The sequence below is a fragment of the Rhinopithecus bieti genome, unplaced genomic scaffold, assembly GCF_001698545.2.
Source record: "Rhinopithecus bieti isolate Rb0 unplaced genomic scaffold, ASM169854v2 scaffold_36417, whole genome shotgun sequence".
Classification (NCBI taxonomy): domain Eukaryota; kingdom Metazoa; phylum Chordata; class Mammalia; order Primates; family Cercopithecidae; genus Rhinopithecus; species Rhinopithecus bieti.
In genome coordinates, this window is record NW_016815677.1 from 1350347 (window position 1) to 1373670 (window position 23324).

General features: G+C 44.7%; 2 protein-coding genes across 5 annotated transcripts in view; one reads left to right on the plus strand and one right to left on the minus strand.

Moving 5' to 3' along the window:
• Nucleotides 1-1813, minus strand: part of IGFBPL1 (insulin like growth factor binding protein like 1) — a 21063-nt gene extending 19250 nt beyond the window's left edge. The window contains exon 1 of the mRNA XM_017853535.1: nt 3-1813. Within this exon, the coding sequence (XP_017709024.1) occupies nt 3-161 (159 nt within the window). The 5' untranslated portion in view covers nt 162-1813. The remainder of the gene's footprint in view (nt 1-2) is intronic.
• Nucleotides 1814-2339: 526 nt separating this feature from the next.
• The window catches only part of LOC108516216 (stimulated by retinoic acid gene 6 protein homolog), a 65704-nt gene continuing 44719 nt past the window's right edge, over nt 2340-23324 (plus strand). Inside the window, exons 1-2 of one of the 4 annotated variants that reach the window (XM_017853569.1) lie at nt 2340-2467; nt 11599-11953. In XM_017853569.1, the coding sequence (XP_017709058.1) occupies nt 11856-11953 (98 nt within the window). In that variant the 5' untranslated portion in view covers nt 2340-2467; nt 11599-11855. Of the gene's footprint in view, nt 2468-11227; nt 11516-11598; nt 11954-13604; nt 13854-14282; nt 14564-23324 lie in introns of those variants that run through there. The other 3 variants (XM_017853568.1, XM_017853570.1, XM_017853571.1) reach the window with 3 other exon arrangements.

Consider the following 23324-nt stretch of genomic DNA (forward strand, 5'->3'; position numbering starts at 1 on the left):
GCCGAGATCCCGGGCGCCGGGCAGGGCGCGGGCGCCGGGCAGCGCTCCGGCCGGCACGGACCACACTCGGGGCGCCGGCCACCCGCGTCGCGGATCCCGAGGCTTGGGGACAGCGGCGGCAGCAGAAGCAGCAGCGGCAAGAGCAGCGACAAGCGCGGCATGGCTTGCTTCAGGACAGCGGCGACGCCTCTGCTTCGCGCTCCGCTCCGCGCCCGCCAAGCAGCCACCGCTCCAGCCCCGCGGCCGCTGATTGGCCGGGCCTGCACCGCGGGGCGCCCGCAAACCGCTGCTCCAGCCCGGGACTCGCGTGGTGCCCGCGGCCCAGGGCTCCGAGCTGGAGGGACGCCCCGAGAGCAGCTCTCCGACCTCCGATTGGACTCTTGAGGGAACCGAGACCCAGTCGGGGAGAGAACTTGCCCGAGGTCGCTGTGGTAGAGGCAGGATTGGATAACCGTACAGTCTCCGGATCCAAGGCTGGCTCCAGATAGTATGCCCGTAAATCCTGCCAGAAGGATGTGCTGTTTTATTTAATTTTATTTTGCATTCAGTAGTTTAAGAAGTTTTATTTTATAAAGAGAATATATGTTTTAAAATGTGTATTTTACATATACATCTAAGGATGAAAAGAGGGGTTTCCCTACCACCTTGTATCACCATCCTCCAACTCGGCTTCCGGAGGCCACTCGTGCTATCGGGTTTTTGTGTATCTTTTCAGAAATTTTCTCTATGCCTATAAAAGCACATGTGCCTATAAAAGCCCCTTCCTTTAAAACACACACACTCTGTTTCTCTCCCACACACACGGAGTAGCGTGCCATACACATTAGTCTGCACTTGGTTTTTCCACTTACAGTATTTCACAGTTTCCCCACCTCTTGTCATCTCTGAAACTGAGTTTCTTGTACGGTCAATGGGAGCATAGTTCATTGGTTCTGTGAGTGTGTTTCTTAATGCTGTGTAAAGTCATGGTGCATCTCCGTCCACAGTGACTTTGTTGTGATGAGATATGGTGATATGTTTTGGAGTTAATATAGAGTGGCCTTTCCACAGGGTTTAGTTGCAGTTACTTAACCAGTTGTTTTCCATCCTTCGGTTAATATGAATAATGCTCTGATGAAGTCTCGGTGCACAAGGGTCAGTGTACCTGTGGCTTAGTGGAGAATGCATGTTGGAAAAACGCAGGTTCTTGTAGTCAGTTATTAATGCCGCCATTGTACCTTCTCTGGGCCAGGCTCTGTGCACACCATCCTGCCTGAGTCCTGGCAGGGCACCCAGATGAGAAACCTAAGAGAGTCTTGGCTGCTGGGATTTGATGTGTTGCCAGGTAAAGGCATTGAATGGAGGGAGGGACACGCTGACCAGGTTTTATGGGAGACTTTTCCTGCCTTTACTGGCCACCCCTCATTTGTCTTGTGCTCTGTTGTTTTTTCTTTGCTGAACTCCTAGAGATGGAGAAAGCCTCTTGCAGCCTGGGAAGACCAGCTACAGCATTCTTGGGTGGAGTTCATTTTGTTTTCAAGCCTAGTTCCTTCCCAGTTTGCAGTCTTCTTATCCCTAAAAAGGAGCCTCTTCTGAGGCCACTTTATGTGGTGGTCAGAGGAGGGCCATCTGCCTGGTTGACGCTGGGCCTTACCTTACAATCAGCCACACAGAGCAGGGGTGGTCAGGCACCATGAAGGGGTGGTGGTAAGGAATAAATATAACAATGTTGGTAATGCACTCAGTGCAGCTCTCAGAACGTATTAACGCTGACTTTCAACCTGAAGGCTGCTGTCTTTACCAGGAGTGGCCTTTTAAAGTGCTCTCACCCCTTGACCTCTCTGTGCTCTTCTAGGAATCTCTCCTAAAAAAAAAGATCACTATGTGTGAAGATTTCATCCTGGAGTTGGTCACTACAGCAAAAAAAAAAAAAAAAAAAAAAGGAAACAACCTTAATGCCCACTGAGAGGCAATCATTAAATAAATTATGGTGCATCTAACAATAGAGGATTACGTAGGCATTAAAAATTAGAAGATATGGGTTAATAGAAATGAAAACATGTTTATAATACATTGTTTAGTAAAATAGCAAATTAAAAAGTGCACATCTAATGTAATGGCATACTTGTAAATATGTGAATGTGTAAACATGCAGAAATTTAAGATTGTTTAATGATGTGAAGGAAGCACTTTTTTTTTTTTTTTTATTAAAGAGATGGTACCTCATTCTGCTGCCCAGGTTGGAGTGCAATGTCATGATCATAGCTCACTGCAGCCTCGAACTCCTGAACCTCAAGCCATTCTCCCTTGCTCAGCTTCCTGAGTAGCTAGACTACAGGTGAGCACCACCACGCCTGGCTAATTTAAACAATTTTTTTTTTTTTCAGAGATGGAGTCTCACTATGAGAAGGAAACACTTAACAAAGCAGGATTTGCAAACAAAAGAGATAAGCGAACTCCATGCTGCTTTACAGGGACAACTTTGCTGGTAAGTTCAAACTTTCTAATGGTTCATAGTTGTTCAAAGAGAGATTAGGCTGCTCCAGAGATAGTGAGGTCCTCGTCAAAGAAAGAGTTTAAGAATGAGTCTTGGCAAGGAGCATCGAGGGGGTCAGAATTAGGGGTCAGGGGAGTTGATATTTGATTACCTCGAACTGAGCCACCATTCCCATAGTACAGTGCCTGACCCTGAGACCTGGACTGGACAAAACGTGGTCATGATTGAGAAATAAATGTGTACAGAAATGATTTGCCTCCTTTTTATGCAGACATTAAAGGAGCGGTAAGTGAACGGTGTCATTATAATGAAGTTAATGGGTGCTTAATGCAGGTTAGGATACACAATCTCACAGAGGCACATTTACATATGATCTACATTCCTTTTAAATGGTAGGGAGAGTATTAGGTATGCATAATGACTCTTTGGGAATTAAATCAGAAGACTCATTTTCCAACACTGAGCCTGTGGCATCAAAGCCCCTGTATCTGGGTGGAGAAAACATTCCCAAGCTTTGAAGGTGATCAGTCATGTCTATTTCCTTTTAAAATTGCCCGCAAGCCCATAGCCCAGCAGAGGCTTTGTGCTCTTTCATCTCTCTGGTTCCCAGGGTACCAGTTAACACTGTGGGCCACACCTGTGGGCCCCCTAAGACGATGGGAGAAAGTAGGGACAAATTCTCCCAGTCGGGAAGGGGGTTGAGGTGCCTCTGTTGTCTGGCAGGTGGAGAGATCCCATGCACCCGAATAAGTAATTAGACGACAAGAATGGGTGTGATTTTCTTCCTCTTCAGCTTCCAGCCTGAACACAAACACAACACAGGGAAGACTAGTCAATCCCCCATTCAGAGCAGATGTATGCCCACCCAGCACCTGCTGAAGTGGGTATGAATGTCCCATTCATTTATTCCTCCCTTGAACGTAGAGATAAATGGCAGATGTTCTCCGTCCTTGGAGAGCTTCCAGCACAGAGGAAGAGGACAGGAGCTCAGTTGAGCAAAGGCCACTCCATAAATAGGCCATGGATTTGAACCTCAAGCTTTAAGAGTTAGGGCAATCATAGATAGTCTTCCTCCAAGGTAAGGGAAGGTGACAGCCCTTTCTCCAGACCTCTGGTGGGCCATTACAGAACAGAAGGCAAGGTGGGTATCTAGAGGGAAGTTCCATAAATGACAGATGGGATTTTTAGGGAGACAGATTTCACTTCAATATTGCATGCAAGGAGGTGTAGCAAGATGTAGAACTCCGCAAAGATGGGAATTCAGATACTGAGCAGACAAAAAAGAATGATAGAGGATTTGCTGTCCTGCTGTAAACCATTATATAACTTTGACAAATTAAAGAAAACAGCTATGGACAGGCACTGGACAGTGTTCTAACACAGGGCTGTGATCCTTGAGAGTGTCAGGGGGCTCACATTGTGTGCCCCACATCTACCCAAGCTTTCTTCCTGGGGACACTTTCCAGGCCACTGTGCAGGGAGGTGGAGGCCAAACAGTCTCACTGAACAGAAGAGGTAGACGTCAGAATTCAAGACTAAGGCAGAGATTTGGGGATCTAGGACAGAAAATGAGGAACCACAGAGAGGGAGTCCCACAAGTCTTAGACCTTTGGCTGACCCTGTACTGCACAAGTACAAGGCAAGACTTGAGGGCAGTTGCTGGGAAGTGAGAGCTGAGCAGAGATTTGGGGCTCACACAGTGCTGATAAGATTTTAGAGTTCAGGCCCAACCAGAATGAACCGCCCCAGCCCCCCTGGAGTTTTTTCTCCAAGCTCAGTGACACTAGCATCAGCCAAGTGGTTGCAGAGGTCTGAGTTTGAGCTCCAAGGACCCCTCCTATATGCATCTAAGTTTTAGTCATTCCAACCATTTCCATTGCTCTCCTAGCCCTAATGGTGGTAGTTGCTTCACAGTTGCTACCTCCAAGTTGCCTAATTAATTATTATTATTATTCTTCTTCTTCTTCTTCTTCTTCTTCTTCTTCTTCTTCTTCTTCTTCTTCTTCTTCTTCTTCCTCCTCCTCCTCCTCCTCCCCCCCCTCCTTCTTTCTTCCTCTTCCCCTTCCCCTTCCCCTCCTCCTCCTCCTTCTTCTTCCTTCTTCTTCTTCTTCCTCCCTCTTCCTCTTCCTTCTTTCTCTTCTTCCTTCTTCTTCTTCTTCTTCTTCTTCTTCTTCCTTCTTCTTCCTTCTTCTTCCTTCTTCTTCCTTCTTCTTCCTTCTTCCTTCTTCCTTCTTTCTTCTTCTTTTTTTTTGAGACAGGGTCTGGCTCTGTCATCCAGGCTGGAATGCAGTAGCATGATCTTGGCTTATTGCAACTTCTGCCTCCTGTGCTCAAACTATCCTCCTGCCTCAGCCTCCTGAGTAGCTAGGACTACAAGCATGTGCCACTATGCCTGGCTAATTTTTGTATTTTTTTGTAGAGACAGGGTTTTGCCATGTTGTCGAGCCTGGTCTTGAACTCCTGACCTCAAGTGATCTGCCCACCTCAGCCTCCCTGAGTGCTCAGATTACAGGCATGAGCCACTGTGCCCAGCCAATAATTCTTTTTTTTAAAAAAATTATTATTTATTGAGACAGAATCTCGCTCTGTCACCCAGGCTGGAGTACAGTGGTGCTATCTTGGCTCACTGCAACCTCCACCTCCTGGATTCAAGCAATTCTCCTGCCTCAGCCTCTTGAGTAGCTGGGACTATAGGTGCGTGCCATCACGCCCTGCTGATTTTTGTATTTTTAGTAGAGACAGGGTTTTGCCATGTTGGCCAGGCTAGTCTCGAACTCCTGATGTCAGGTGATCCACCACCCTGGACCTCCCAGAGTGCTGGGATTACAGGCATGAGCCACTATGCCTGGCCCAATAATTCTTTATATTACATTCCATTTGTAGGCTTGGCACAGTGGCTCACACCTGTAATCCCTGCACCTTGGGAGGCCAAGGTGGAAGGATTGTGCCAGGAGTTCAACAGCCTGGGCAACACAGTGAGACCTCTTTTCTGCTAGCAAAAACTTACAAAGTTTGCTGGGCATGGTGGTACGTGCCTCCAGCTACTCAGGAGGCTGCGGTGTGTGGATCACTTGAGCCTTGGAATTCAAGACTGCACTGAGCTGTGATCAGGCCACTGCACTCCAGCCTGGGAAACAGAGCTGTTGCTTGCCTGAAAAATAAAAATAGGGAAATGAATTCTATTTGTCATCTGACTAGGCCTGAGTGATCCAGTTAATAGAACCAGGAGTGGTCCCAGGAAATAACTGTCAAAGATGGGTCACAATCAGAGAACTGGAAAGCTTAACTACAAATATGCTTCAAAAATAATACAAATTATTTATTTAAATGATAAATGAGAATACGTTTCTTGCAACTACAGGGTCAATATTGCTGAAAATGACACAAAAAATGTAATTGTGTGTGTTGCGTAATTATAAGTTGAATTCACAGGCTTGCCAGTCTCTTACGTGAAAGTTAGGGAATGAGAACCTGAGACTTGGAATGGGGAAATCTGGGTGGACTCAGATGAAGCTGAGAATCCTGAACTGTTGAGTCATTCTGAGCTTCCTTTGCCAATGGAAGCAGCTTGCCTGTCATGTCTGAAAAGACTCTCTTTCCCTTGCTTAAGGACTCTGTGTTAAGATCACCCAAGGCAGTTGCCTTGCAAGGGATACCTTTTCTCCTCAAGACCTATGGCTTGTGACCACTAGACTCTCAGCTGACATCAGAACTCTAGGCACTTGAGTAGGGCACATACAAGATTTGCCCTGGGAAGATTTAGCTTCTATACCAAAAAAAAAAAAAAAAAGGCAAGATTTTGCTATATTACATTGTAGAAACCGGGAGAACATATGCATGAATAGATTCTTAGGGTGTTAGACCAAGGAAGGCAGAATAGAATTTAGCATCAAGTCAAATTTATTGATACAAGTGCACTGATCAGAGATTCTGGATTCAATGTGTTAATTTGTGCATGGGGAAAAGGCTCTACAGTTTACTTAGCTGCTTGAGTGGAACGGGGATTCAAAGGTGACCTGTATTTAAAGATATTGAGATGCCAGAACATCCTTGGTGTGTTGTAGGGGATGGGATAAAAAGGCTCAGGGAGATGTTGGAATCGATTTGTTGTAGACAACTCGCACACTCACCCACCCAACCAACCACTACATTCTCCAAGGGGGCCCAGAGGACATTCCCTTCACTATGACATTGGGAAATTCATTAATGAGGGGACCACTACTGTCCTTGAAGACTTGGTGGTGGCTCTCCTCTTTTGGCCACATATGAAGATAAGAGATGCTACCACTGAGATGGGCTCCTTAATCCACTGGGAATCATAGGATCCCAGAATAGCAGAGGCCAAGTGGTAGCATCCAACTGCCAAGGGCAGAGCAGGGCACATACATTGTAATGGGCAGTAAGATGGTGAGCATCACTGTGTTTTGACTCACAGGAATCTTGGCATTGGCTAGTTGTCACAGTGTCCCTAGGACTGAAAGAGATGGGCATCCTACTAAAATGCTGTATGCTCCATATAACAGGGAAAACTCCACATCTGGTGTCCAGAGCCTGTTTTGAATCACCACAGTGGAGAGCCAGAAGTTCTTGTCCCATTTTCAGACCTAGTATTAACCCAGAGCCTCTTCTTTGAAAGGATGGCTGGGTCCCCTTAAAGAAGGACTCTTTACAAATGTATCCTATAAACCATCCTGTAAGCCTCTCCCCAGAGGGACCTCTGACCATTTATGAGAGTGAACCACCATAGGCCACAGTTAAAGTCGGGGCATACAGTGCTCAGGGCCCAAGTTCAGATCACAGAGCACACATCCTGTGGTTACTTCCCCGCTTCCTAAATAGAATAGTTGCACTTGGCAACCAGCAAAATCCCAACATCAGCTCTGTGACACAAAGTGGAAGCCCCTGGAACTTCCTTTCTGACCAGGAGGGTAAAATATCTGCTGCCAGTTTCCTCACAAATAATTGACAGAGAATTCATCTTGCCAACGGGAGAATTCACTTTCTTAAAAGGCAGCACAGCCTAGTCTCATAGGAGGAAAGCACTTGCCCCCTTTTACATCCCTTTGGCCCTTTTCCTTTCAAAATAATAATGTGCCATTATTGTGCTAAGAGCATTTGATTGCTTTCTGATCCAGATCAACAAAAAATTGCACAACAAGTCCTTGTTTAACACCGTGGATAGGTTCTTGGAAACTGACTTTAAGTGAGACAACATATAACAAAACCAATTTTACTTAGGCTAATTAATACAGGCAAGAGGTTGAGTTCCTATGGCATATTTGTGGTTATAAAAACATTACCAAACTTCTAAATAAAAACCCCAAAACTTCTAATCATAAACATTAAAATGAATGTGAACATTTAAGAAAGATTAATAAGAAGGTACAAGTAAATAATTACAAGGTAATTATTTACTCAGGGTAGCAAGGGGCTGAACCCTTTCTGAGCAGCTCAGTGCCCAAGGCAGGAACACACCATGACCATCGCAGGGCGCACTCACACACACCCACAGTCACTCACACTGGGACCGTGCAGACACGCCAGTTCCCTCACTGGTGCACATCTTCAGGCATCCCACACAGACATCAGGATAATGTGCAAACTTCACACAGACAGTGGTCCTGGCTGGAGGTGGTTTCCTTTTTTCTCATCAATATTGTAAAAAAAATCACGTTGAATATGACAGCTTTATTCAAGGACCTGCTATAGCTTTCCACCCGACTTATTCTCGAATTTCTCCCGTATTGGGGAGGGGTACAAGTCTCAGTTCATCTTGCCACGTCACATCCCTAATCTGTAGATTCGCTGATGCATTGACTCATTTGTTCTTCATCCAGCAAGCTCTCAGAAGGCTCACTCTACACCTGGCCTGTGTTGGACACTGGGGAGTAGCTGAGGAAGCCATGCTCTGTGTGCTCAAGAAGGTGGCCCAGGTAGGGTGGATAGGGAAGCAGTTTCAGTGCAATGAATGTTACTATTGAAGAGTATTCAGGGAAAAAGAGAGTCAAGGAAAGCTCCTGGACAAAGCACTTCCTAAATTAAATCTCAGAGAGCCCATAGGTGTTGGCCTGGAAGGATGATAGAGAGGGGGAATCCACATGGAGGGTACAGTGTATGGGAAGGCATGAGGACCAGAGAGAGGACAGCACAGTAAAGAGCAGGAGCAAGCTCGGCACAGCTGCAGTGCTGTGTGGGGTGTGAAGACATTGGAGGGGAAGCCTGAGAGGTCAGTAAGAGCCAGACCACCAGTCTTTCCCAGCCAGCTGAGAAGCTTGGAAATAGTGCAACCTAGGCTTGGCCATGGTAGAGCAGGCCTGTATTGCTTTCTGACAGATGGACACTTCACAGGTGGAGGGGAAGGGGACAGCACATACCTACCAGGGGCCAGAGGATGAGCCTTTTGGAGAGTCCTTCTGGTTCTCCTTTCCTCTGTCTCACAGGCGGGAATGCAGTGGTGTAATCATAGCTCACTGGAGCCTTGAATTTCTAGACTCAAGCAATCCTCCCACCTTGGCCTCCCAAAGTGTTGGGATTACAGGTGTGAGCCACTGCACCTGGCCCTTCCTGGGGCTTCTATCCAAATGTAAGGTTTGTGCTGGGACCACCTGTAGGAAATTGCCACCTTGTGGGTAATGCAGGAATTACAGATCTAGAAATGACGTTCCTTATTTCTCAATTCAGTATGTATTTCCTAATAATTACAAGCCACAGTGCTGGAATAAGGAGCCGTCTATCAGGTGGAGAGAACAGAAATGCATACAGAAGTCACTGAATGTTCAGAGGTATGCCTGAAGCAATAGGTTGGTGAGGGAGGACATTGAAAGCTTCAGAGATGACACCTGCACTGAGTCGGGTAAAAAGTGGTCTTTAGGGGCCATGTTCACTTTCCGTCCTGCAGCACAGGATAGGAAAGGACTCATCACACAGCTCTTCAGGGCAGGGCTGGGGCAAGCACCCAAGTTTCTGGGTATCTCAGCCCCAAGCTCTTTCTTATATATGGTTGGCCTTCAGTTTAAATGGATCCCACTCCTGGTGCTCTAGAAATGGCTTTTGCAGAATCTGATCTTCTGCTCCTGACTGTTTCCAGGCCCTGTCATGGTAATTGGTCACAGCCAGCTTTCTGATGCAGTAATCTCTTTCCTTGTGATCTACATTCTGTCTATGTGAAACTGTGAAACACTAAAACTCTCCCTAGGGTGAATACTGTGCTGAAGCCAGGATCTTGTCCTCCCTGGGAAGAAGAAACAAGGTGTGTCCCAAGAGCATTTATCCTCAGGGACTAGCATAGTCCTTGGTACGTAGGTACTTTGTAAATATTTGTGATATGAATGAATGAGTGAAGACAGGAGAGGTGGGTAGGCCTGAGAGGTTAGTCCCAGCTCTCCTGTGGGCTTATCCAGAGTTGAGTCTTCTCTGGAATAGTCTGGAAAGATTAGTTGGGGATAGATTACAAAGGTCGCTGAATGCCCAGCTAAAAAGATTGGCTTACTTCTACTGGCAGAGGGGAAGCAAACCTGTTAGAGAACAGGGAAGGAGCAGGATCAGAATATAGGTTGGTTTCATTGCTTGTCAAAGAGAGAAAAATAGTCCCAAGTCAAAACTCATATCTGTCCCAGAAAGCCATTGATATTACTTTGTGAACCCAAAAATATCGGAGACAGGTTTCAATCAATTTAGAAAGTTTATTTTGCCAGGGTTAAGGACACAACTGTGACACAGCCTCAGGAGGTGCTGACAACATGTGCCCAAGGTGGTCGGGGCACAGCTTGCTTTTATACACTTTAGGGAGAGATGAGACATCAATGAATACGTGTAAGAAGTACATTGGTTCTGTCTGGTGTGGTGGGACAACCCAAAGTAGGGGCTTCTAGGTCATAGGTAGATAAGAGACAAATGGTTGCATTCTTTTGAGTCTCTGATTAGCCTTTCCCTGAATACACAGTTTACGTGTGAGAGGAAGGTAGAGGAATAGTCACTTATCCGTTAGTCTGGCTCAGTGAATCTGTACTTTTACATAAACAATAGGGCAGAGGAAGCAATGAGATGTGCATTTGTCTCGGGTGAACAAAGGGATAACTTTGAGTTCTGCCTGTCCTTTGTATGGCACGTGTGAAGATAAGCCATCAATTTACATAGCCAAGGTGAAATTCAACAGAACCATTTAGGGTAAAGACCTTGAGGCCCACAAAGAATTTCCTTGTGGGTAAATTATGAGAAAAGTATGTAGCTCTTTTTTTTTTTTTAATTGAAACTTTTTAGCTACCTTATTCAGAAATAAAATGGGAAGTAGGTTTGCCTGACTTAGTTCCCAGCTTGACTTTCCCCTTTAGCTTAATGAGGGTCCAAGATTGATTTTCCGTTCACATCTTAATGAAGAAATTGCACTAGGTCTTCTAGATATCTGAGTTCTTTTGTTTCTAATTTCTAGTTCTAGTTTGGTTTCTATTTCTAGTTTCTAGTTTCTATTGCTAGTTCTTAATTTAATAATTAAGCCATGTCTCTAGAGAATAACTAGAAGCTGGCCTGTAATAAGCTTACAACACTCAGGAAACAAGCACAACCTTTGTGATACACTGTTGAATTTCCTTCTGTGACATCACCCAGGCTGTGAACCCTACTACATACAGGGCCCCAGTACAGTAACTCTTCCTAACCTGGGTCAGATGTAGTCAGTAATCTCTTTCCTCACTCTCAGCCAACTGCAGCACCATTGCATAACTCCTGGAAAAAAGTCTGTAGTGGAGTGCTATAGGGCTCTGTTCTATTAAATGTTTTTATTGGTAACCTAGATGAACTCAGAGAGAGTATTCAAATGCCCCCAAATAAATTAATATACATTGGATAGGAAAAACAATATTCAAAAAGGCTTGTGTAGCTTAGCATGGTGAAGAGAAATCAAATGTTGAAGTGTTCTGGAGATATATGTCAAGTTCTATGTTTGAGTTCAAATCAAAAATGAGAAAGCCCAAGAGAAGGGAAATGAAATCTATCATGCTGGTTTCAAAAGGTCCAAGTCTGGAGCATGGCAGCCCCTCAGAAGTGAGTCTTTACTATATAAACCAAATATTCCAGAATTTTGCATTTTAAAACCAATGTCTTAGCTTTTTTTTCCCCACTTTAAGGTGGCTGCCTTTCCAGTGTCCCCAGAACTGTTGGTGACTACTCAATAATGATTCTTCCTTAATGATATGAAGAGAGGAATTATAAAATTGTGAGGAAACTTGCCATGATCATCCAAGAATTTAAAATATCCATTTGAAGTCTGGGAAATGGAGCCAGGAAGCACATTGCGGATGGGCACTCCTGGAAGTGATAGCATCTCTGCGTACCTAGAAAGAGAAGAGCTTTGCAATTATTTTCTACAAACCATCTGACAGAGATGTACCAAGAACTGCTTCTTTCAGTGAAGGAGACACCCTGGTTTCAGAGGAAATGCATTTACAGTGTTTCTTTGCTTTTAGACATCCAGCAAAAGAGGTATGTTGTACTCAATCTTTGTATTTCTCTTTCTCTTTTGTTTTTCTTTCATCATTTTCATTTTGAGGATAAGTATGTATGGAGCCTCCCCTGTATCCCAGACATCATGCTGAATCAGATCTAGCTGTGGCTTCCAAGCCACTCTGGCCTAGAAGGGGGCTGTGACTTTGTGACTGTGTGCTCAATACCTGGCACATAGTCGGCTCCCAATGATAGCTAATGTTCACTGAGTGCTTACTGTCTGTCAGGCACCCTGGCTAAGTATTCTATGTCTACTAGCTCATTTCAGCCCCACTGTCCATAAGGTAGGTATAGCTTATCTTAGATACAACTGAGGCTCAGAGAGGTGAACAATGAAACTTGCCTGAGGTTACACAGCTGATAAATGATGGAGTTGGCCCTCAAGTCCACACTTGGAACCACTGCACCTATTTATCCGTAAGTGTGTGTTAAATGAACAAATAAACATATGACATAAAAGGATGTAGGTCAAGCCCAGACAGAAGATTGCATCATGGCAATCAGAAGATACTTCATGGCAGATTCTGCTTGAGGCAGGACTTAATGAACAAGAGCCATGCCAATCAGTAGAGGTGGGAGGAGCCGCTCCAGGCAGGAGTGAAGAGGTCGGGGTTGGCAAACACAAATGGCCTGAGTTTGTCAGTTATGGTGTCTGTTCACTGCCTCCATGACTCTCTCCCACTCCACCATGGCTGATTCGATCTGGGGTGTTATGGACCAAACTGTGTCTCCCTCCCGAATTCCTATGTTGAAGCCCTAACTCCCAGTGCTTTAGAATGTAACTGTATTTGGAGATAGGACATTTATAGAGGTAATTACATCAAAATGAAGCTTTATCCTTAAAATAAAGGATGGACCACGTGGTGCTTGCAAGTCCTCTACATTCTGTGCTGTGTCTGCTATGGTAACACCAGCTGCTAGAACAAATAAGCCCCACTCTTCACCAGCTTATTACAATATAACTTTGCTTCTTGCTCATGCACTAGTCTGTGAGAGGACAGCCTGTGTAGAAGACAGTTTTGTCTGCATGGTGATTCATGGACCCAGATGCCTTCCATCCTGTGATTCTATATCCTTTAGAGCCTTAGAGTCCAGCCAACAGATGGGGAAGGAGAAGGTGGGAAAGACACGCTTGTTCCTTGGCCATCTTGGCGTAGAAGTGACACACATCACTTCGGCTCACACTCCATGGGTGTGACCTAGTCCATGTCTGTCCCTAGATGCCAGGGAGGCTTGGGAGTATGGCCTGGGATGAAAATATCCTTACGTTATGGAAAGGGAGCAGGAACACCTGGTGGACAGCTAGCGGGTCCACCATGTGGTTGGAATTCAGTTCTGAACTTGTCTCCAGCCTCTTCTCCCCACAAATGGGCTGCCTTGTTTCCAAGAGAATCTAGAAGCCAGTGCTCCTAGTGTATTGCCTTAAGGCAGAGTCCTAGTTTATTGCCTGTAATAATTTTTACACCTGACCAAAGGGGCCATGGCTACTCGGCAAAGCTCCAACAGCTCAGGGGGATGGTGCCCACAGCAGGAGCTTGAAAGGGCCAGCAGGAGCCCAGGAGAGAGGAAATAGGAGTGTAAGTCCTACGTCTGCAGCATGAGAAGGGGAGCTGAATAGTCAGCAGTGTTCTGGAATGAGGAAGCAGGCTGCCTGCTTGCTTTCATTTCTTAGGTAAATATTTGTTAGAAGTTTGCCTTTTCTCTGAGTTTTTTGGTGCTATGACGAGAACTGGGCAGAACATAAGCTCATCAGAAGCAGTGACATCCAAGAGCCCTGAGAAACCCAAAGAACAATTGAGAGAAGCCTCCTTTGCCAACACGTTGCCCACTAGGGCTGCACGTGGTACCCCCACTCCAAGATGCTTCCCAAAAACACCAGGTAAGCTTTAAGAGGCAGATCTGAGACAAGTCATGCTGGATAGCTGCATGTTCCTAGTAACTGTCTTCTTTGATGCTGGTGATTAATGAAAACCGGGAGAAAGGCATGTTTTAGCTAATTCGTAGACAGGTTGGCATGGAGGAAATAACATAGATATGTTACTTGGTCAGTTAATAGATTTCCTTTCATCTTCAGTTCAGAGACAGAGTGGAGTGGGCAGTGCCCAGATGTGTTGTTAGGGGGCCTGGGCTCAAATCCTGGAGTTTCCTCATCTCTGAATCAGGTGTGATACCCCCTGCCTTACCTAAACCACAGCTTTGTGAGTGAAGATCATATGAGAACAAGAATGTCAAAGGATTCGAGATCCGTAAAGTCCTGCCCCAATGGCAGGAATTAAGAATTCTTATTCTAACCTTCAAATGTTTTAGATCCAAGAACTGAAAGCCTATAAAATATAACAAAAAATGCAACCATCACCTTCTGGCGTCACAGTATCTGTTTAGAACTGTGGAGGATCAAAGAGGGAAATGAGCCATGAAAACACCAACAAGAATAATAAGAGTCACTTGGGAAAGGAGATACCCAGAATCCCACCCACGGGAAGAGAGAGGGAGCCTGAGCGCAGTGAATGGAAAAGACCTGAGGCCGGAAACAGACCAGAGGGACGGCTTATAGGACTGGTGGACAGGGAGCACAGGAGGCAGCCAGAGGTAGGCAAAGACTGGGACTGGAAGGTCTGAGAGCATTATTCCTTTTCCCCCTCTCTCCAGCTGGCCCGTTGGGCTTGGAGAAGATAAAGGCTAAGAGGACAATTTTTAGGAAGATCCCTCTGGTCACAGGATGGAAAATGGGTAGGAGGTAGGAGCCCGAGCAGGAGGCTACTGAGATAGTCCAGACAAAGGGGACAGTGGCCAAGACAAATGTGGTGGCTTTCGGGGTGGAGAGATGTGTCTGGATTTGGCAGGGATTGGAGAGGAAGGAGTAGAGGATGACTTTGGGTGCCTGACTTGGATGAATGGGTCTGGGGTGGTTCCATTCCTGAGATGAGGATGCCAGGGGAGGAGCAGGAAGTTGGGGTGTTCAGATGGGACATGTTGGACTGGGGTGTTCAGATGGGACATGTTGGACTGGGGTGCCCATGGGACATCCAGAGACAGATAACCAGGAGGCTGACAATTGGCCCTGTGGTCTGGAATTAGAGGGAAAGTCCTGGATGGACCCAGAGAATGTGGCCTACCCTTTGGTGCCAGCTGTGCCCCTTGGACCCTTGACGTTCCTTTGAAGTCAGCACCATGTCCCTGAGAGCTTCTCCCCATCCCTCTCAGGGCCCCCTCTCCATCACAGTCCTCTTCCTGGGTATGGCTCAGCTAGTCAGGGCCCTTCTCACAGCGCAGGACCCAGCCTGAGCGTGTAATTCCGATTTGTCTACCAGTGAGGGGTGGGGAAGGGGTGTTGCTGTCCCCACTAAGGACCCCAGAAACCTTTATCAATGTTTTAATGTCATTGTAGTGCCTGAATATGTTTCCTCTTTGGAAAACATAAGAAGGGTTCAAACTCCAGCTCTGCCAGCCTCTAGCTAAGTGACTTTGGGCTTTTAGTTAACCTCTCTAAAGCCTCAGTTTTCTCATCCATGAAGCGGGAATACTAGTACATGTTACACAGGTTGTGAAGGGTTAAGTGAGACAATAACTATAAGAACCTTATCCAAATGCCCAGCACACAGCTCACATTCAACACACAATGGCTATTATTATTGTTACTTTTATTAAGTGAAAAGAAATGAAAATGAGTATGGCTTTATTAGACAGTTAAGCAAGGAAGGAGGTAGAGAAGAAAAGTTTTTGTCTTCTTCAACCACCAATTTTTTTGGTGGTAGCATTCTCTGAACTTTTCAGACATGCATGAAAACACCCCCATGTTTTCTAAAGCAGGGCACCAGCCAGAGCTGACAATTACTAGCCATACAGCAAGGTCAAAATGAATGGAGAAGTCAAGGCAAAGACAAAGAGAACAGAGATTTGAACATACAGAGAAGAAAGAGAGGCTCCGGGATAAAGTGAAATAAAAACAGGGTGTTTATGTGTGGGCTTGATTGCAGAACTTTTCCCTGATTCTCAGAAGGTCATAGAAAGTGGCAGACACAGAGACAAGCCAACACAGAGAGAGAGAAAGGCAGGGAGCTACATGTGATGCTCTGAGGGGCTGTCAGAGGAAAGCCTGCAGGGGAAAAGGAGAAACTGGGAAACAATCAGAAAGATAGTCAGCAAGCTTATGTGGGTTTATGGTAGTCATGGACTTCCTCTTATTTTATTTTAAAAATTTAAGCTTTTTATTATGGAAATGTACAAACCCATACAAAAGAAAAGAGAATAGTATCATGAACCGCCAGCTTCAACAATTGTGAACACATGGCCAATCTTGTTGCATTGATACTCCCCCATCCCCTCCTCCTCTCCTAGGCAGCCTATTATTTCATCATGAATTTCATTTTGTGTTTTTGTTTGAGACAGAGTCTCACTCTGTCACCCAGGCTGGAGTGCAGTGGTGCAATCACAGCTCACTGCAGCCTTGGTCTCCCTGGCCCAGGTGATCCCCCCAGCTCAGCCTCCTGAGTAGCTGGGACCATAGACATGCACCTCTAAGCCCAGCTAAGCTTTTTATTTTTTGTAGAGATGGGGGTCTCCCTATGTTTCCCTGGTTGGTCTCAAACTCTTGGGCTCAAGTGATCCTCCTCTATCAGCCTCCCAAAGTGCTGGGATTATAGGCTTGAGCCACCATGCCCTGCCTGGATTTCATTTTTGAAAAGAATTCTGCTTTCTCCATGGAATTCTTAAAGTGGTGTACAAGTGATCTTGAGAAGTTTGTTCTCAAACCTCCACAAGCCCCTGCCATGCTCTTGTTTTGATTCTGAGAGAGCCCAGACTGCCCTGGCCATAGGAGCTGAAAATTACATTGAAATCAGAACTTGGCAGTCAGAGAGTTCTTTTATGATCATCCAGATTGTTAGCATTCAATGCCTGGCTCCTCAACTTGCTAGCTGTGTAAGTTGGACAATATTCTGGATCTTTCAGTGCCTCAGTTTCCTCATCTGTGAAATGGAGTGATAATGTACCTTTCCCATAGGGCTGTTGTGAGGATGAAACGAGGTGGTAAACATACTAAATGTTTAAAACAAAACTTGGCACATAGTAGACCCTTGAGGGATGTTAGCTTTCCCTTCACCCGTTTAGGAAACATGAGTGAGTGCCAACTGTTGCCAGAGGTATGGGCAGGAGCTGGGCACAGGGAGCTGAATGAGAAGGGCTTCTGCCCTTGAAGAGCTCCCCATTCAGTGGGGGACACAGACCTATGAAAAGTTAGCTCCAAACAGTGGACTGGTGGCTGTGACACTGGGCCGTGTCCCAAGCAGTCCATCCCATCCCCTCAATTCAGAAGTGAGCAGACAGAGACCTAGGGGTCCCCTGAGCCTAAGGAGCCACAGTGGTTAGCAGCAGAGCTGGGATGGGCTCAAAGTGGATTTTCCTGACTGGGCCTCTTCACATGAAGGCTTCAAAGGAGGTCAGTGGCTCAGGAGGTCACGTGGCCTATGCTGGGCAAAGGTGCTGGGCTTTGGGTCAGTCTTCCTGCAGTAGGGAAGGGTAAGATTGGTCATGGGGCCAGGCGTGGGCAGCCGTTCTGGTTACTGGTTAACCAGGTGGGGACTGCAATTCACTGCACGGTCAGGGGCCCAAAGGTAGTGGAGTCCTTGGCACTTTCTGCCCTAGCAGAAGGCCAGGGATGCCAGCCTGGCTGAGCACAGCCATGCATAGCACTGGACTAGGGCTGGGGGATGGAAGGCAGAGCCTGTGGGGAATGGGAGAGGTTGCCAGGGCTTACCAGATGCTCTGGGGATAGAGAAGCAGACAGGGTCCAGGCTCCGAGGAGGTAGAAACGCAACCAGTGACAGTCTCCTTTCAGTTCTGTGAAAGGAAAAACACCTTTCTTTTGTCAGAGTTGTCCAAAAGCGGGGCAAAGACTGAGAATAAGTACAAGTGATCTGACACAGAAGTTCGTTCTCAAACCTCCACAAGCCCCTGCCATTCTCTTGTCTTGATTCTGAGTAATTGAATAGAACTACTCTTTGGGCATGAGTCTGGGCACTCGACTCTCATTGTATCTCATCCACACAGAGCCCTGGAAGGGGGACACTGGATCCATTTTCAGGACGAGAAGGGTAAGACCCAAAGAGGGGCATGGCTCGCCCACAGTCACACAACTGGCGCGTGGTGGAGCTGGGACTCACTCTCATGGTCTTCCTGGCTCCAAAGCCCATACTTTTCCACTGATCCTGGCTGACTCAGCAAGATGGCAGGGTTGGCCTGGGAGGTACAGGGTTCCTACCCTTGAAAGTGCCCAAATGGAGCTTCAGGGCTGCCCTGTGGGGAGGGAGGGTGGCAGAGAGTGCAGAGGCATTCACACTTCCCATGGGTGGATGCTAGTCTGTGATTCCACTACTTGGAGTGGATGAGGGGCCAAGAGGCAGCTCAGCCATATGCAGGCCAAGTACACACACTGCAGAGTGTGTGTCTCCCTGGCACCCGCCCTTCCTGCATTCTTTCCTTCCTTCCTTCACTCACTTATTCATTCAGCAAGCACTTACTTGGATTTATTATGTACCTTGCCTGAAGTCTAGAAGCTCAGGGTAGGGGTTGGGTAAGGGACAGTTGGAATTCACAGTTGAATAAAACATGTTTCTAGCTCTTGAAAAGTTCATAACTGGAAAGTAAGAGATGAGACGTGAAAAATAGCATGAAGAAGATTTGATCAGTGCTAGAGAGGACCCTCAGCCAAGTTCAGTGGGGCTGGGGGAGGAGAAGTGGGAGGGAGGAGGGAATGACTTTGGGTCAGGGAGGAGCGAGGAGGAGGGCCCAGAGAGACAATAAGGTCTGAGCTAAAGTTTCCACCTGACCTCATTTGCTGTTTACACATCTGAGCAGGTCGCAGTATTTAGGATCCTACAGTGTGAAGACACATATTTGCAGAGTGCATCAGAGGCCTTCATGGACAGATGGCCCCCTAGCAATCATCTGATAGTCAAGTTTGTGTTTTTTCCAAACACTTGGTTGCAACCCATTAGTGGGCTGTAAAATCAATTTAGTGTTTATGACCAGCGTTGTACAAAATGGAATGGGACAGAGTACAAATGACTTGAACCAAATTAGGACTACCAAAGGGCACTGAGCATAGTAAGGGTATTGTTTTGTGAAAATTCATTAAACTTGCATGCACAGAAGTTTGTTAAACATGCATGTGTGCACACACACATCTCAACTGGGTCATAGTTGTAACTATGAGTAGTGTGTTATATATGTAACACATACAACTGTGACTTGTAGTTAAAAAATGTTGTCTGGTCCAGTGTCCTCATTTTACCAAAGTAGAGAAAAAGGATTTGTGCAATGCAGAGCGTAGGGAGAAGAGCATAGGGCGGGGCACTGGCTTTCTCCTGAGTTCTTTTATTTAACCTTGTTGTCTTTCCTCTAAAGCATAGTTAATATTGACCTTGGTCCTAGAAACTCTGACTTCTTCATTATTCTAGGAAATGCCAGAGCCAAGGTCACTTGTGCCCAGTGCTATACTGGGAAATGTGTCATAACTGGATCTTGAAAAAGTATACATATGTATATATAAGCTTATTATAAATTATACTGATATAATACATTTTACATAATTGACAAAAAATATACGATATCTTTATTGCAAATTCCATTCAGCCAATTAATTCTCATAGAATGCTTTCCTTAATTTCTGCTGAATTCATCTGTAGCCAAGCTATGATTGCAGTTGATGAGTGAACATAGTTTCAACATGATTATTGGTTGATATTTTTATTTATATTAATGAGTAAGACAAATGGGAAAGAACAAAGACTAGATGTAAGTCAGGACTTGTTTGCTGATTGTCAGGAGTTACTTTGCTGAGTGGGGTAAATGTTTTTGAATTCTGGAAGAATATTTTCTCAATTATTTCTGCTATGCACTCTGCAATAGCTACAAACATGTTTTAAAATCTGCAGTATTAACATTTTCTCTGTCACTTTACAGGCAATCTACAAAACAATAAATCAAGCCCTGATTTGTAGTGTTTGCCTATTGCCATGATATAAACATTCCCACTGTGGCTGATGTCAAGCGAGGTGATATCACTGCATATGGAGTTGGAAAGCGATGCACAACAGCACATCATAACCGTGTTTACATTATACAGATGTAATAAGAGCATATCCCAAGAGCATAGATGGCAGTAAAAGGTAGCAAAACAATTGGAAAGTGATGAGTTTTGTTGTTTAGAGACGGTCTCACTGTGTTGCCCAGGCTGGTGTCAAACTCCTGGGCTCAAGAAATCATCCTGCCTCAGCCTCCCGAGTATCTGGGACTATCAGTGCCCACCACTATGCCCAGCTTGAAGAGATGAGTTTTGAGTTTTTTATCTTTGTTTATAATATAACTTATTTACTTATAGGTTTATATAACTTAATTTTTAAAAACAATGGTGGTGCTTCACAACTGGCTTGCAGAATTCCTTATGGTATGACAATTGGTTCTTCCCATTTGGCACAAGCCAGCCTCAGCACCTCTACATCTACCTCAGACTTCTAAGGCAGGATTCTGGGGAATGAACAAGGGGATTCATGGGATTCACAAAAGCAGGGCAGGGCTGGTGCAGAATCAGACATCCCAAAGTACACATGGCTGCATTGCGGAAGGTATCACATGGATGCACACTCACATGCACTCTACACACACCCCTTCCTCCTTCCCTAACTCACTCTGCACTGAGAAGTGGGAACCATTTCTTCTGTGCCTACAAGGTGGTCAGTGCCCTGCTCAATGAGCACAAACAGGTACCTCAAAAGTCTTGGGCAACTGATGCTTCTGATCTCTGCTCCTCTCTGGGCCTCAGTTCCCTGGGAGAGAGTCCCATGGAATTAATCACCATTCCCTGAGCCACTTGCCAGGCACTGGACTGGTCTCTGAGGACAGAGGTGAGTTGGCCACAGCCTGGAAAACCAGGGAACACTGGAGCTCCAAGAAACCACCTGAGTGAGCCAAGGACTGGGGCAGAGGAGGGGGAGGTGAAGGGGAGCCTGACTCCCACACTTGCTTCCTCTTGTGTAAATCATCACACCTTGCCTGGCTTCAGTTCCTCATTTTAAAAAAGGGCTGATACAACCTACCTCATAAGATTCTAGTAAAGGTTGAGTTAGGTAATATAAAATAGCAGAGTGCCTGGGACATAGGGACACAATAAAGTGATATCAATCAATGAAAACTACTATCATAGGTTTAACTTACTACTACAAAGTGATCATGTTAGGACCAAAAAAAGCAGAAGGATGTGGGAGACCCCCCCGCTACAGATGATCAGTGGCACATGTTGAAGAATGGAGGGAGGAATAGAGATAACTGTGTTCTAGAAGCAGCACATAGGTGTATGTCGCTCTTCAGATTGGCCCTCATTTTATTTATCATTTAAAATAAAAATTTAATTGACATTGTAATTCTACATATTTATGGAATACAATTTGATGTTTTGGTATATGCGTATGCTGTACAATGATCAAATCTGGATAGTTAGTATACCTATTGTCTTATACATTTATCATTTATTTATGTCGAGAACATTAAAAATCTCTGCTTCAGCTATTTTGTAGTATACAATACCTTACTGCTAACTATAGTTACCCTACTGTGCAATAGAACACCAGAATTTATTAATCTTATTTAATTATCACTTTGTAACCATTCACCAACTTCTCCCCATTCTTCCTTCTCCCATTCCCTCCTGGTTTCTGGTAACTACTGTTCTACTTCCGTATCACCTTTTTAAAAGATTCTGCATGTGAGTACGATCATTTGGTATTTGTCTTTCTGTGTCTGGCTTATTTCACTTAACATAATGTCCTCTGGGCTCATGCATGTTGTTGCAGATGATAGGATTTCATTCTTTTTTATGGCTAAATAGTATTCTACTGTGTATGTACCACAATTTCTTTATCCATTCATTTGTTGTTGAACACATGGGTTGATTTTGTACCTTGGCTATTGTGAATAGTGCTGTGGTAAACATGGGAGTGCAAATACCTCTTTGATATACTGATTTCATTTTCTTTGGATAAATACCCATACTGGGGATTGCTGGATTATATGGTAGTTCTAGTTTCAACTTTTTTGAGGAACTTCTATATGTTTTCCATAATGGCTGTACTAATTTACATCCCCACCAAAAGTAAATGTTCCCTTTTCTTCACATTCTCACCAACACTTGTTTTGCTTTGTCTTTTTGAATAGCCATTCTAACCGTAGTGAGGTAGTATCTCATTGTGGTTTTGATTTGCATTTCCCTAATGATTAGTGATGTTGAAATTTTTCATGTTGGCCATTTGCATGTCTTCTTTTGAGAAACGGCCATTAAGGTCTTTAGCCCATTTTTTAGTTGGGTTAAATAACTAGTTGTGCTGTTGAGTTGTTTAAGTTGCTTATATATTCTGGATATTAACTGCTTGTCAGATAGTTTGCAAAGCTTTTATCCCATTCTGTAGGTTGTCTTGTCACTCTGTCAGTCATTTCCTTCACTGCACAAAACCTTTTTAGTTTGGTGTAATCCCGTTTCTCGTTTTTGCTTTTGTTGCCTGTGCTTTTGAGGGTTTGTTTTAAAAATCCTTGCCCAGCCTGATTTCATCAAGCATTTCCCTGATGTTCTAGTAGTTTCATAGTTTTAGGTTTTCCATTTAAGTCTTTAATCCATTTTGATTTGATTTTTGTATGTGGTGAGAGGTAGTAGGGGTGTCTATTCTCATTTTTCTGCATGTGGATATCCAATGTTTCCAGCCCCGTTTATTGAAGAGAGTATCCTTTCCCCAATGTGTGTTCATGGCACTTTTATGAAAAATCAGTTAGTTGTAGATTCATGAATTAATTTCTGGGCTGTCTGTTCTGTGCCGTTGTTCTACATGCCTGTTTTTATGCCAACACCATGCTGTTTTGGTTACTATAGCTTTGTATTAGTAGTATATTTTAAAGTCAAATACTGTGATGCCTCCAGGTTTATTTAGGATTGCTTTGGCTATTTGGAGATTTTTGTGATTACATATACATATTAAAATTGTTTTTTACATTTCTGTGAAGAATATTATTGGTGTTTTGATAAGGATTGCATTAAATCTATAGATTGCTTTGGGTATTTTATAGCTATTTTAACAACATTAATTCTTTCCATTTATGAACACAGAACATCTTTCTATTTATTTGTGTCCTCTTTAATTTCTTTTATCAATATTTTAGTTTCCAGTGTAGAGATCTTTCACCTCATTGGTGAAGTTTATTCCCAGGGTTTTTTGTTTTTTGTTTTTTCTCTTTCTTTCTTTTTTCCTTCCTTCCTTCCTTCCTTCCTTCCTTCCTTCCTTCCTTCCTTCCTTCCTTCCTTCCTTCC